General features: G+C 36.6%; 1 protein-coding gene across 5 annotated transcripts in view; it reads right to left on the bottom strand.

The window, feature by feature from the left end:
- ADAMTS6 (ADAM metallopeptidase with thrombospondin type 1 motif 6) overlaps nt 1–16055 on the bottom strand; it is a 144338-nt gene that overhangs the window by 16727 nt on the left and 111556 nt on the right. For all 5 annotated transcript variants that reach the window (XM_030470371.1, XM_030470370.1, XM_030470372.1 and 2 more), the window contains 3 exons: nt 14582–14745; nt 12880–13018; nt 1828–1957 (listed from right to left, as the gene is read on the bottom strand). In XM_030470371.1, coding sequence (XP_030326231.1) covers nt 1828–1957; nt 12880–13018; nt 14582–14745 — 433 coding nt within the window. The remainder of the gene's footprint in view (nt 1–1827; nt 1958–12879; nt 13019–14581; nt 14746–16055) is intronic.

Raw genomic sequence — 16055 nt, 5'->3', positions numbered from 1 at the left:
GAGGTAGATGTGGACTGAACTGCTCTGACATATTCAAGCAGATGCTGATTAATACACACTACCCACTTTATCTTGATGACTTGAATTTTACTATGTTCATCAGTGTCCCTGCTGAGTACTGGATGGAGAATCCAGAAGTGTCCTGCTTTGTGGGTTGGATCCCACACCCTCAGTTTGGGGTTTTGTTTTGGGTTTTTTTTGTTATCAGGGTTTGTTGTTTTGTTTTGGGTTTTATTGTTAAATAATGTCCGTGCAAAACATAAGAATTAACTAGTTTGGAATAACTATGGTAATGCTACTTATTAAAGTGCTAATTTGTTAATAGTTAAGCTGCATAAAGGAAAGGATAGGGATGTGTTTGGTAAAAAGGAACAGACCAAAAACAAACACTTCCCAAGTTCTGCTCTCAAGTAATGGTGAAGAGTTTAGTTAGTGCACTTATAGCCATACTAAACAGTGTTATCCAAACAGAATCCAAGTGCATATCCTTGCAGGGTAAACATGTATTTACAGTCAGTCTGTGGGGACAGTGACTTAGACTAACCTATTTAGACCTCTATGTGAGACAGCACATTCATGTTCAAACACACTCAAGGTGAGAGCAGTGAAATGGCTTCACTTCTGTTTATGTCAAATGAGTATGGTACATGACACAGGGGAAGTAAGTGTAGAAGACATTGATCTGCCATCCTGCAACCAGTCACCACACCAGGGAAGCAGCTGATACTCTAGGAAGAAACTGGCTTCATGAAGACCTGTTGGGATTTTAATGCATTATAATCTTGTCTCATTTCTCCCTCAAGCTACAATTTTACAATTTCTAAGAGACACTTAAAAGAGACCTCAGTATTTTTTGTTGTGCAATAACTACATTAAATCAGTATTTATGATTTTTATGCCCAATTAGAATATACCTACAGATTAACACCAAACTTACACTAACCAGAGCTTGTGAATCAAGAAACTGGGTTTTTTTCCCACAAGTTTTGTCTCAAAATGTAAGGAGCTGTTGTGTGTATGCTGAAATTATTTTCTAGTGTAAAACATCACAATTGTTTCTAAACAGCTTTTGTAGTAAGATTAAGTTATGCTATAGGTCGTTGGCAAATCTCATTTTTGAACAAATGAGCTGCTGTGGTTTTAATTATCTTTTCAATATATAGCATACAGCTATCTTTAAAAATAAAACTAAATAGATGTAACGAAGTAGGCACCTAATCCTAAAGGCACACAGCATTACTGTACAACACTGAGTATCCTGGGGAGAAAGTTGTCTGGCAAAACTATTATCAGTAAATGGTTTGGTCTACTAAGCAGTTTCTATGTTTACCATTTCTCACGTGAAAATTTCAATCCAAATTTTAATGTAATATACTTTAAAATATGGCAAACATATAGTACATGCCTGTAAATATTTATGGCACTGAATGACATTTATGGCACGAATGACATTCTTCAGTCATTGTTGCCTTAAGAATGGTCCCCAGTTCTACTCTGAGCAGAATTTAACCACATCTGACACTTAGACCCAAAAAAGCTGCTTTGCTAGTATGTTTTTACTTACAATATCTAAGCTGCTTTGTGTAGTTTAAAAACCAGCATCCCTCAGTCAAATCAGACCTCCTCGAGGTCAAAGTATGCATCTTCCATAACTGATTTCAGAGGAACAAGAAACCATAACTAAAAACCAAAACCAAATATTCTGTCTGATAAGACAGGACCCTAATACTAAGATTTTATACACATTTGGTCCACAGGATTTATTATAGATTACAAAGATTTTTCTATCTATGCAAAACACATCCATCTTAGTGATTAATGACTTACTCTGGAGGGCAAGGCTCAGTGTTGCAGGCTCTTTGGTTTTCTGGAGGCTTACTGTCAGGGTCACAGTAATTGTTTTGTACAATGGAGTTGTCATCCAGCCTTTTACACACCACCTCTTGTTTCTGCACACCTTGGGATGAAATGAAACACCTTTAATTAATCATTCTTGCTCTTCTACTTGTGTATACTCCAAAGTGGATTTCACCTATTGAATATTAACCCTACCATCCCACTTTAACTGGCTGAATGCTGCAGGGGTGTGAATTCCAATTGCCTGAATTGCCCCCTGACCACAATAAATCTTTCATTTTCCTGCAATTTTAGGCCACCCCTAAGACAGAGGATTTAAAACTGCTGTTGTTTTCCAAAACAAAGGGAATATATTTATAGATTTACGAACAGATTGGTTTTATTTGTATATTGCACAAAATCAATTTTCTGCCTACCCTCCTCTCCTAGTAAAAGACACTTAAATTTCCAAAGAAAACCCCAACAAACAGAATGTGGTCACACTTCAATGCAGAATTATTGTTTATGTGCTCTGGTTTAAAATAACCCAGCAATACTGGGAAACAGTGTTGCATTTTTATACATGTTCTTCTGTAATCATTTTCTGCATTAAAATAGTAAGAGTATTACTCATTCTGAAAGATGCAGCTTGTTTCTGCGAACACTCATTTTGTCTGGCACTCCCAGGTCTTACTTCACTGTTAACCATCAACAGGGCAGTTCAGACCTGATTATTATTCCCAAAACATAACAACCTATCAATGTCAAGGCAACATCATAAGGTAGAATATCGAGAATTTTATTATTTTTAAAAAACAGGATCTGAAGAAAAGGCACTAAAGTACCACTGATATGACAACAGTGCAGCTCAGAGTATTGTTGTAAAGAGCATGACCTCCTCCTCTCTTTTTAGAACAAGCTGTATGATGAATGCTAGCATAAAAAGACTGTGGATCTGCAGTTCATACGCAGGTCTTATTGAACATGAGTAGTCATAATACTGAAGTAATATGATTATTTGTATGATAAAAGTTGCAAAAATCCCTAATCCTTTCTTAAAAATAGAAGCCATTATTTAACTTTTTCCAACATGTGAAATGCATACTATTAAATAGGCATTAAAACATCCTGGCTTCAAATATCTGCCAACTTTATTTTACAGCCCCCTCTTCATTTTAAGACAAGCTTTTTATAGGAGATAGACGTGCAGTAATAAAAAATAATTATATAAATATGTTTTTCAGACACTAAACATCCCACTAAAAACATGTGATTTCTTTCACCAGGTATTTGTAGTCCTTTTGCTCATTTTAAGCAAGCTAAACAACTCACTTTGCAAGGCTTCTTTCATTATTCATTATGGACAAGAATAAAATCTTGGGACTTATATGTGACTTATATGAAATTCAGGTATTTAATTCCAACAGTGAGTCAAGCCTTGAGATCCCTGAAGTTTGGCCCACAAAGCATCCTGCTTGGCTATGAACAGAAATCTCCCAGTCTATATACAAATTAAATGTCTTCATGATGTAATGTGTGAAGGACATTGTTCCCAACAGTCATGAGTCTTGAGGATGGCATGCACTCCCCCAGGAGGCTGCAAATGCAGGAGTAGGTACGAATCCTTCTCACCCTAAAGGGATCCCTAATTCTCATAAGCATGCCGTAACTTCTGAGACTTGGTGGTAATTTGCTAAGGTGGCAAGAGTGTGGTTTCTAGCCCATAGATTATTTCTAGTCTTTTATTTAATTAGAGCCTGATATAAAACCACCTGTCTGTTGTCTAAACCTGCCTGTAAATGCCTAAACCACCTTGAAGACAAGGATGAAAATTCATACCTGCTTGTGCTAGACCAGTGTCTTATTTTCTGGTTGCAGATCAAACCCTTTGTCTTCCTGCCATGAGCTCCTCCTGAATCTTGCATCCCTGTCTGCACTGTAGCTCAGAATGTGTATTAAAAATATCTTTGCTTTCCCCGCCTCTTAGACCCCTCACCTTTCTATGGCACACAGTTAAGAGTACTCTTCTGGAGATGTACTCCCAGCTGAAACCTCTTCTCTCTGCAATAGCAAATTGCTACTGTCATGGCATCCCACAAAACATGTGTATTTTCCCTCACGTAAAGACAAAGCCTTATTAATTCAAATACTCTCAGGAAAATCCAGCAGTCTGGATTCTAAGCACATAAAATGTTCCACGTGCCCTCAACTCTAATGCTGACATTCCTGACAAGCAGGAGGGAAATTAGATTCATCACTCTTACATTTCTTACAGGATGCCTGTTTAGCAGGTGACAACTTTGCATCAGCCCTCAAGATCACCTGCCTCCCCACTTCACTTCAAAATCATTAACGATATTGAGATCAAAGATGCTTAATGGTGGAGTCTTCACTATTCTGCAGCACCTAAAGCCAGAGCCTGGAGCTTTGCTGCCGGGATATGTCCTTTTTGATTACAGCTACATGTAACCTTTACAAAGCAAGCACTTTAAATCAAGTTGTAAATAATTTCACACATCTGACATCTCAGGTTAACCATAAACATCACAGTAATTTTAAATTAAGATTTATTTATGAAAAAGATATTAATATGAGACACATCTTGCAGGTGAGCCAGGTAAACCAATCAGGTTCTTCTTCCTAGAGGTATCTGGATGACAAATAAGACAATAGCAGGTACCACCAAACAGCACAGAAGCCTGCCAGACTGTTTTCCAAGTGTATCCTACATACACAAATCTACATGAACCAGCTAAAAAACCCCAACCATTTTTGAATACTATTCAACCTCAATTTTTTTGCTAACTTTCAACTTATGTGCTTTATATGTTGGAAAAAAGATATTTTGCTAGATAGTTAGGCCCAGTTGGAATTGAGAAACAACTCAAATCATTAGCATGGGGGACCCTCAAGGGCCTGAAGTACATGCCTCCACAGCTGTTGGTTTATTATGTTAACATACAGGTGTTCTCTTTCAGGTATTCACCTATCAGATATCAAAGATTTGAGAGCTTCACATCAAGATGTTCAATTTATAGCATTCTCAGCATGTAATATTTCAACTACATGAAATTATATGAAGCTGAAATTCAGTGTGATCTTGCACTGTAAGGGCAATTAAATAACCTTGGAACAAAGGAGTTTGGAACATACATCTAGAAGCAACGCCTTTCTGTTGTTGGGAATCACTCTGTGTAACCACTCTCATAAACTACTCAAGGTCCACTTCAATCCCAAATACATTTTTCTTCTCTGAACTTCTCACCTCTGACTATTAAAAGCATTCCAATTTCCATTCTAGATGTATTAATCGCCAATTTAGGATTTTTTTTAATTAAAAACATTCTTTCAGTTTAAGTTAACTTTATTGTACTAACCAACTCCACTCTTGCAGTCCCTGTGTTGTTAGGTGGACCATTCCTTTGATCAGCCTCCTTTGATCAGCCTCACAACACCTTCACAAACCTGCTCACACCTGAGTTTACTACAGCCACAACAGAGCTCAGTTTAAGTAACTATATTGTGTTAACCAACTCAACTCTTGCAGTCTCTGTGTTGTTAGGTAGACCATTCCTTTGATCAGCCTCCCATGATCAGCCTCACAACACTTCCACAAACCTGATCACACCTGAGTTTACTACAGCCACAATAGAAACTGTGCCCAGTACTCCAAAGCGATTTTACTAGTGACTTATGCAGTGTCCTTTATACTTTTAAATAAATACATCCTAAAATCAAATCTGCCTTTATCAGGATTACAACGGATCCCAGTCTTCCCTATGTCTTCTAACACTGCACTGTCAGCAAATTTCTACTTTTTATGCTGCCCTATTTGTCACTTATTTCTACATCTTTATACTTCTTCAAAACTTCAAATCACTTAGCTTTCTCTCTCTAAATATATAGATATATACACAGACACACAGAGTGACAAATTATTTTCTTTGGTTCTGTACTCCTTTAGTACTATTTTAGTAAAGACATCAATTGCAGTATGAGAGAGAAAAATGTTGGGTTTATCACTTTCTTTGGTTCTTAACAGATAAGTGGAAGATCTAAGTATTTGAGAAGCTGTGAAAAGATTATTTCACTTTAAATTTTATAATCTATGCAAACACTGCCAACAGATGAAAATTATTAAAATCAGATATGACAACCTGAGTAGGAGTATTTCTTTTGCAATTTTCTACTCAAACATCACTATGACAAGAAACAGTATTTTAAAGGTTTAGCCAAACAGCAATGCTACTAACATGGTGGTGCTAGCTGACACAGAATTTATGTTCATCTCAACTGCTGAATAATCATTTATCCTTTCTATCATAAGCTGCTTTAATTCTCTTGATGGCTGATAAAATAGGCTGAATGCTGCCTTCATAATGGTATTTCTGTCAAATATAATTGCTTAAAAATAATTTATACGTAGTTCAGAATTAAGCATTTTAATAATGCATACCATTCTCGCAAAGACATTTATGGGATAGCACAGATATTAATGTAATGTTTTGACTGAATCTCCTACTGGCATCAGACACATTTCCTTCTAGGTTTTGGCTAAAAATTGGCAGCCTCAGTAAATTCATTTCTGAGGAGCTATGTAATAAGAAAGTATTCTGAAGTACTATGAACACAAAGTATCATTGTGCTCATTTTTCAAAAAAATTTAAGTCATATGTGTTATTTATTGAATCTGTCAGGTAGCATAGCATCCATAAGACAGTATTCATCACTAATCACTCACCCAGTGAAGAACTTTTAATCCATGTTAGGAGACATATTAATCCTGTTTTAAAATATTCTTCAGCATCTTGTCACACAGTATGCATACTTTGCATCTTTCCATATTAATTACAGTGTTATTTAAAATAAAATCGCAGAAACAAAATTCAGATTCTAACTTAGACAAGAAAAAGAAATGGAAAAAGCTAGAAGTGCAGCTTTTATCCAGACAACAGCTACAACTTGGTTAAACCCATGGGCCTTGAAAAAACTCTTTTTAAATAATCAACTCTTCCCTGAGTATATGGTCTCTCTTAAAATAATCTAAAAAGCACTGCTAAACAAGTTCATTTAAACTCTTGGGGGACTAATTATAAGCAGTTAGACAGAAACATTCTCCTTTCAAATCTACAGATTTATAGTTTATAATAAAATGTCCTCATGACTGGCCAATGCAATTCTAATAGAAAACAAAACTCCAGTGGTTTAGTGACCATAATCTCCAGAGAACTGAGATGTTTTGCAGATTTCAATTCACAAATAGTCTGCATGACTTTCAGCAGCCAACTTTTAAATTACATGAAACACATTTTATTCTTAAATTAAAATTGCATGCATGTAAATGTTATATCTATTTTTAAAAGCAATCCCCCAAATTGTGGTTTGCTATTGCAACAGTTAATTATAAAGATGCCAATACCAATATATGGTGAATCCTGTATCACTAAAACTAGTGCATGCTGGTTAACCCAGACATACTTTCTGAGTTCACTCATAAGATCACAAGATGTTCATCACAGAGCCAAACTTACATTTTTCTTGATGAGGACAAGTATGCTTTATTTGTCTAAAGATAGTTTCATTATTCATTCAAGGGCATGAAAGAAAAACACAGTAGACACCACTCTACAAGAGTGATGAGCAACAAAGAAAACTGGATGGCTATCAATTTACTTATAATAGTATACTATGTCATAAAAACCCATAAATATCTAAGACATTTAACTCATCTCGAGATGAACTCTAATAGAATGAATGATCAAAACCAATTCTTAGGATACCTGGTAAATTCCAGATAACAAATGCTGTAATTTTTTCCCATTTACTGCTAGAATTAATTATTAAGCATGGAAGAAATTTTAAAAAGGGGGGCATGCACTTTTGGGAGTTTATTTTTAAATTTATACAGAAGTAAAAACACAGAGAAGGATTTTTTTCTTTCAATTTTTTTGGAACAATAGCACCACCAGTCACTTCCTTATTAATTATAGATACACTTGCCCTTGGAAAGCTACAAGATAACATGTACGGTAAGACAGGCATGACAGTAAATAAACTACAACTCTGTTATCTGTAAGCGATATATATCACCCTTTCCTATTTTAGTACCTCCTTCTTCTCTTTCCAGCCATCATTTTATTGATTTATTTGCTGTTTCTATGTATTCTACTTTTCCCTTTCTCAGACTTTCTCTTTAAATAATAGTGAGCTTCTTAAGGAAAATATGTTGTTGTCATCATTTTTTTCTGAATTCCAGTGAACTTTTCAACTGTTCACTTATTCACTCTCCCATCCATCCATCCATCCATCCATCCATCCATCCATCCATCCATCCAAGCTGTAGCTGCCCCATCCCTGGCAGTGTTCAAGGCCAGGCTGGACAGGGCTTGGAGCAACCTGGTCTAGTGGAAGGTGTTCCTGCCTGAGGCAGGGCAGTGGGCGCTAGAACCAGATGATCTTTAAGGTCCTTTAAGGTCCCTTCCAACTCAAACCATTCTATGATCCTATAATTCTGAATTCCCTGTTCACTCCTCCCTCTGTACATTCTGGTGTTCTCTGGCGTAGTTTCCCTGTAGTTGTGTCTGACACACCTATAAAGACCTATGTAAGATAGTAACAAATTTCCTTCTGAAAACTCTTGACTCAAGAGTAGAACAGTTATCAGTAAGCTTTCAGGAAAAAAGGAATTCATATGGAGAATACATGTAGCTCAGTTTAACGTAATGTTCCCAGATAGGAAGAACTAGCTCAGATACTCTAAGTTTGTATTTTAAAGAAATCTTTTTCAATATAGAAAATACTGGTTCTAGTGTCCAAAAAGAAAAGCTGCAATTCTGGATTTCTGAGTCTATGAACAGACACTAAGACATACTAAAAATGAATGAAATTAGATTCTCATCCTACATACGAGTACATGAATCCAAGGAAAAAAGAAAAAAAGTTGCCTGTTACCAGGCAGACTTATTTAACTACCTGGTAGATCTGAAAAACCTATTTTTAGAAAAACATAAGAAAATATCAAAATAAACCTCAGACTTTGGAGACTTGATTCTGCTTGGTTCACTGTACAGAAGGTGATGTTCACTGGCAGAGAAAACTATGGAATATTTTGTTCTTTTCTCCTTTAACTTGAATGACACTAGTAAATACACAGTTTACAACCTCTCATGAAAGAAATTCTAACTTCCTTCTGCTTTTTAGAGGCAATCTAAATATGTAACTGTTTCACAAACTTTATCTCCTAGACCACTTTATGAATAATACAGCGGAAGAGGAGGCACAATGTCTACAGTGGAAAGAGTCCATTGATTTCAGGTGGTTGGCTGAGTTTTCAGAATACTCTGCTTTATGCACAGTTCATGCAGTGATGAAATGCATTGCATGCTTCACAGGTCAGACATTCCAGAGAGGTCCCCATGTAACAATGAACTGATAATTAACAAGTAAGACTATAATATATGCTTTGAGTTGCTCAGTATCACATGAGAACCACAAATGGGAGGCAGGAATAGAATCCAGAGCGCTCACACTGTCGTAACCAGGAAACCCTTCTCCTCCTCCCTACCATTCCATTTACCATGCTCTACCTATTCTGCAAAACTGAGACAAGCCTTAGAAAAGAGGTCCTGTTTGAAAAGTTAAAGCACTTTTACTGTTCAGATGTGACTTGTCAGCACAACAGAGATGAACAAAATACAGAAGTCCAGTGGAAAAGGCAGCATGTTATCATCTAATGAAAGATTGTAGGCTGTTCCTAGCTTGCTATTAGCTTGCTTCTTGGCTCCTGACAGCTCTACTTATCCTTCTCCAAGACAAGGCCTACAAGTGACTCTAGGAACAGCTGAATGCAGTGAATTGCTCTCAAAATACTATGACAAGACTGCAGAAAATTGGACACTTCTGCAACATCAAACACTCCAAAACTATTTAAACTTTGCACTGCCAAAATGCTGTTCCTGTTTTTGTGCTCTACTTCATGATGTTCAGCACATACCCTCAAGTTCACAATACAGAAATATCAATCTGGTGGGCTGTAATGAAGTTCTTACTTTTTATTTTTTAGATTCTTTGAATTAAAAAACATACATCAACTAAGTTTTAAGCATCACACATTTAGTCAAATAGTATGTCAGACTATTGTTGACTATCAAACAGTCAGTCCGATTTAGAGATTGCTAGACTGGAGCAGTGAGAAGTGGACATGAACTAGCCTCTGACATGGCCTCAGAGAATGGTCCCTGCTCAACTGGTCCCTGTTTCACGAACAGCCACAACCTCAGAAAACACAATTCTTGTCATTTCTCGGCTTCTAAATACTTGCTAATTTTATGTTCTTTTAAGCCATCTTTTGAAATGTTACATATACTTGCAATTGTGACATAATGCTAAAATACAGGCATGTTCAGAGATGAACAAAAAAATGAGTTGACTAGAATTTAGATTTGCCTACAACTTTGATACAAAGCCTATGCTTTGATATAAAAGTGTATCTGGCTCTACACCATCTAGAGCTTTTTTGATCAAGATATGTCAGAAACCAGAGCCGATGGGGGCAAGTTATTAATGAACGAATTCCTGAGACACACAGGAGGTACAGGAATGGGTGTGATGTTCCCGCCACAAGCATTGGACACGATGGGGTTAATGCCGAAAGAGTCTCTTTCAAAAACAACAACTGTATTGACCTCCGACCCCAAAGCTCATGGTTTCGATCCCAAGAAATGGGCAGAAGAAATGGCAAAAGCCAAAGTATCGGGTCAGATCATACGATCAAACCTTGACCAGTGTATGCACTACAGGTGAGCTACATCAACTACAATAACAGGCAGGAAGACGCCGATGCCCTAACTTGTTTGCAGTTTGTCCCAAAGTCACCATATATTTTAACTTCATAAATAAAAAAATAATTTCCATACTAATATTCCTTGCTTATTGTCCTTTTTTTACTTTCAGTCAGAAATTCTTTAACTGTTTAATATTTTGTTCTCCTCTGACGTAGAGCAAAATGTCTCTCCCAAAGACAAAAAACCAGAACTTCAATAACAGACTTCATAATGAATCCTACAGAAATAAACAAAGCCATGAAGTGGTTTTGTTTCTAAGTTTTATCAACTCTTCATATTTATATTAGCCAAATTTTCCAGTTATGGTCTCTGTCTCTACCACCTTTGTCTTCCTTTTCTTTTTCCCTGACTCAGTTCCTTTTTAGAATTTTGTCTTCTTTTGGCACATGGAGAAAGGTGTTTCATAAACTGCAGGGAATAGCAGGTACTCATATTGAGAAAGCAGATACAGTTTTTAATAAGAATTCTAGATACAATGAAATATTTATTTCCTGAGCACAGAGCTCAGTGAAAATAAGTGACCACAGTATATCCTCATACTAAGCTAAAAGGAAGGAAAGACAAGTGCCTTATGGTTTACCCACCATAAACTATTGAAAATAATAAATGTCAAAAATTTTAAAATTAATAAACATATACAGTTTTCAGGGATGCACATATCTTCTGTTAAAAGTTAATTAAGTCAAAATGTTTTAAGCTAGAGAAGTGCATATTCCTTCAGAGCAAATTATTTTTTCCCATTGTATATTGTTAAATCTGTGAAATGACAATGACCCACATGACAGAAGACCCATGGCTAAAATTTCGTCTCTACCTAAATCAATGGGAGTTCTCCCACTGACTTCAAAAAGATCATTAACTCACTGCTATCATAAAAATATGATTTGGCAGTACTTGTAAGGTTCTATTACTTGGAACTGTCTTTTGCTATGAGCTAGGCACTTCCCACCTCTATACTACTTCTTTAAAATGTTCCTTTGCCTACCAGCCTCACCATTACTAGAACAGTAGTTAAAAAAGCAATCTGTCACCCAGGGTTCCACAAATGAACAATAAAAGATACTGGAGAAAGTTAGTACCTTCCTCTATTTTGTTTTGAGACTTTATCTAGCGGCACAGAAAATAATTAGTGATGTCCTCTGTGTATGATATATGGCAAAGCAAAGAAAGAGCTGTATTTGAAAGAGCAAACAACTAGTAACAGCCACAACAGGTCCCAGCAGAAAAATGAGTCACAATGGTTCCAAACATGAATACCTCCAGTAGCCAGAAAAAAAAAACCAAACAGACAAATACGTGGTCCAAAGGTTCTTTAAAAAACCATGGTGTCTCACTCTTGCTGTGGGCAGTGAACAGTACCATAGAAAACTGAAATTCTGAGTTGGACTTAAAGCGCTCTCCCATATCTTCTGAAAAAAGAGTTATGCTGGAGAGAAGATGCATTCAGTCCCAAGAGAGAAGAAAGATACTGTTCACACAGCACTTCTACTCATCAGTCCCTGCAGCAGCAATGGTGTTGGCTTTGAAGGAAGCCAACTGTCCTGCTCTCCCAGCCAGAGGTAAAGAATTGCACTGGTGGCCACTAGAGGGAGGATTAGGAATATAGTAAATTGTGGGTAAAAGGCACCCATGAATCACATGGGACAACCTACAAATCCCCCACCGCTGCGAAAGGGCAACAATTCTTAAGATACTGCTATGGGCTGGGAAATATTATCCAGTTGTTATCACCTGCTACAGAGGACTTGCTAGTATGCATCCTGAACTTTGGTGGCTGGAGGATAGGAGGGCTGACTAGGATCATGTGAAGCATACCTACAAACACACAACGACACATCCCTTTATTTACAGTTGCCTTATTTGCCTTCTGGTTTTTAATTTCCTTACTTAAAACTTCTGTCGTCCTTTATCAAGAAAGCTCCTGCAAAAAGCAAACATACCAGCTTCAAGAGAATCTCAGAAGAAGCATCAGCAGAAAAACACACTACCAAGACACACTGTATTTAACAAAAACATCTGAACATATTAAAAGTACTCGAAACCAACAAAACCCATTGGGATAAAATGAATGTTCTGACACTAAATTAAGGTTTGAGGCATATCTGAAAGAAATGTTTTCAATTAATTACCTAGACAATTATGCAGTAAACTGTGTCTTGCAATTCACTTTACCCTGTAGCTTGACTGCCTGGTGTCTTACCTCCAGCACAAGTGGCAGAACATTCTGACCAAGGCAGATGATTCCATGCAAAGCCAACTTCATTGTCTCCACTGCCAGTGCGAGAGATGGGAACATTGAATTTATACCTTATACCCAAATTTTGTTCCTGTAGCAGAATCTGTAGTTGAAAACAACTGGTTATACCATTAAAACAGGCAAGCAGAGGGCAACTACAGTGACATTTAATTTAGGTTTGTTTTATGTTCTAAGGAAGGGAAAAAAGTAATAAAGGAAGTCATAGTAGTTCTTTAAGGTATTCCCAAAAGAACCTGGACTAACTTAAAACATATACAAAAGTACTATTGTCTAAAGTGAGCTTTGTCTTTTTTCTCCTTAGCAACTTAATAACTTCTGTCAGTTCTTTATTCTTAACATAATTGTTAAGAGAAAACCAGCTTTCATTAGATTAATGTCTTAATGGGAATTGACAGCTGAATAATTACGTGAGGTCAAAGTTGGTTAAGGACATTACTGTGCAAACATATAGCAGTCCTCACTGAAATCCTGTGAGGAGCTACTCACACAGCAGTTATGAACCTAGTTCTGCCCTTGTTTGCACTTCCAGTGACTACAATAATTGTAAAAATAGTAACAGCAACAGGCTGTTGCCACTGTCATTGTTTTCCCCTAATTCAACAGCCAACAGCATTAGCTTGGTGGAATCACACCTCTGACTCCTTTAAAGAAGTATCAAAACTCTCACTGCAGCCATATCGCTGCAGGTGATAGAGATGGAAGTGCAAGAGTCACTGAGTTTCTGGCTACCCTCACTGTTCACTACCCTCCACAACATCTGTCCAACACTAGCCTTTGACTTTATCAAACTTTTTCTTTCTGTTGCTAGCAATGTATATCATGTTAAATACAGCAATCTGGTACTTCTTGTCCCTTACTATCTCATTCCCTTCTATCTTACACAATATTTTGCAGTCGTATCTGCCTATCTTCTTTGGACAAAAGACCAGAGAACCTTCAGTAAGAAAGTCAGTGGCACTGACTGAATGAGAAAGGCACTATAATAATTGTGTAACTCATTCTATATAGACTCTTTAGCTGATCCACACCTACAGAAGAAGAAACAGGACTCATGTGTTTGAAAATGCTGCCTAAAATGTGAATATCCAGGCAACAATCATTCTATACAAGAAAATATCCCTTACGGCTCAAGCAATCCCTGAACTGCAAGTCTGGCAGCTGACAGAATATACAGGGCACGAGTCGCCTTGTTCTTATACTTCTTGTCAATGTAGTAATGCAACAGTCGGCTCACTACTGCCTCCTGTCAGAGACAGGGTATCAGGATCCTGGTCACATCTTCTGTTACCTTCCTGTATTTTGCACCATCTGTTCAGAACACTGTATGTCACAGCAACATAAACATGGGACAAATCATGATACTTATATTGTGGTGAGAATAATCTTCACACTCAGGCCAGGCTTAAAACCACTGACATCTACAGAACTGTCTCTCAACACTTCCATGTATAAGCAGTATGCAGAGATACAATATATGCCCCATTCAGACTTTCTAGCTACTGTTACTCTGAACTGCATCTAAAAGAGATGAGGCATTTTCTGTGATATTTCCTGGAGCACAACCTGTTTTGATTTCATTCATGGCCTTGTCTTTTCTCAGAACACAAATAAATTTTCAAATTTCAGAAATACATTATAACTTTACCATGACTATGAGATTTTCTGAAGTAGGGCCTAGTGCTTCCAAAGACTCTGGTTCATCTGTTGGCCTCTTGTAATGGAAAGCTGTTCCAGCAACATCAAACTTTCTTGGCCAGTCAATAGTCCAGGCACCATTAATATAGTAGTCATCCTCTTCAGATTTTAAAGCTTAAAAAAAAATACAAGCCACCTAAAAATTGGAAGCAGCATTTATAATGGAGAAGCCATTTCAATTTATCTACTAATCTGCTAAATCTGCTAGAAGTATGTGAGTTTCAGCTCAATACAACTATTTTTTAAAGCAATATAAAGCTATTTCTTTAGTCCTGTCAAAACAACATTGCCTCTGCAATAATGTTCAATGTGCAGGTATATTTTGCAGATTTCAACATGCACGTGCTATACAGAACAAAACAGAATTGCTATTGCAACTTGCAATGTATCTTCAACTCTAAAACTGAGCCCATGTGCAATGTATGCAGTTTTATGTAAGATATATGTAGGTCTCAAATGTATAATCAATTACCAATCTAATCTTCAGATTAAGAAGCTGGGGCATGGAATAGGTATTTCAGGTAGCGTGTAGAGGGAAAAAAGAGAAATAGCATTGAGTCTGATGTATGGTGCCAATCAGCTCTTGTTTTGTTGCCTCTGTCCACTGGGCGGTTTTTTTCCCAATATCCAAACTGAAGATACTTCTACTACAAACCCAACTACTAGCTATTTAATGAGATAAAATATTTTATTATTCCTAATTTGAAACCTTAAACCATAAAAGTAATATAAGTAAAACATAAATTTCTTAGCTAAGTGATCAATTAGGCTGGACAAACACATAGTATTCAGGGATTTGTATTTTATGTTTTATTAATAGAATTAGATTAAGTTTCTAAATATGAAACTGACTTTGTATCTTAAGGTGAATATTCTGTTAATTAGATACTGACTTCTTGACTTAAGGTCATTATCAAGGTATTCAGCATTCATATTTACTTTAAATAAAACATGTTCTTAAAGGCAAAATGATGGTTGGAAATACATGATCAAAAAGCCATGTCATTTTCTGTTGAGACTAGTAAGTGACTTCACTAGATAGGGAACAAAATCATATCACAATATAAGGAATATGACAGGTTACAATCAAGTTTTACTGTAAGACACCTTAGGATCAGGTTTTACAGATGGTTTACCTAAAACATTTAGCGAAAATGTCTCAATGATGCTTTGAGTGAAGAAACTAGCTCTGACACATTCACTTATCTGGAATTCTCATAGTCATTCAGATGCTTTATTGTCTATATAGACTTTATAGCACAAGAAAGAGCTGGTTAAACAAAGTGAGTATAAGAGAAGAATTAATCAAAATACAAGCAGTACTGTACTTGAAGAAAGTAACAGTATTCACTATTTCATGCACTGTATGAAATAACTATGTTACAGCTGAACATCAGTATTTTGTTTTATCCGTGTCCCTATTT

Source organism: Strigops habroptila, chromosome Z (genome assembly GCF_004027225.2).
Source record: "Strigops habroptila isolate Jane chromosome Z, bStrHab1.2.pri, whole genome shotgun sequence".
NCBI classification, from domain to species: domain Eukaryota; kingdom Metazoa; phylum Chordata; class Aves; order Psittaciformes; family Psittacidae; genus Strigops; species Strigops habroptila.
This window is presented reverse-complemented; position numbering and strand designations above follow the sequence as displayed.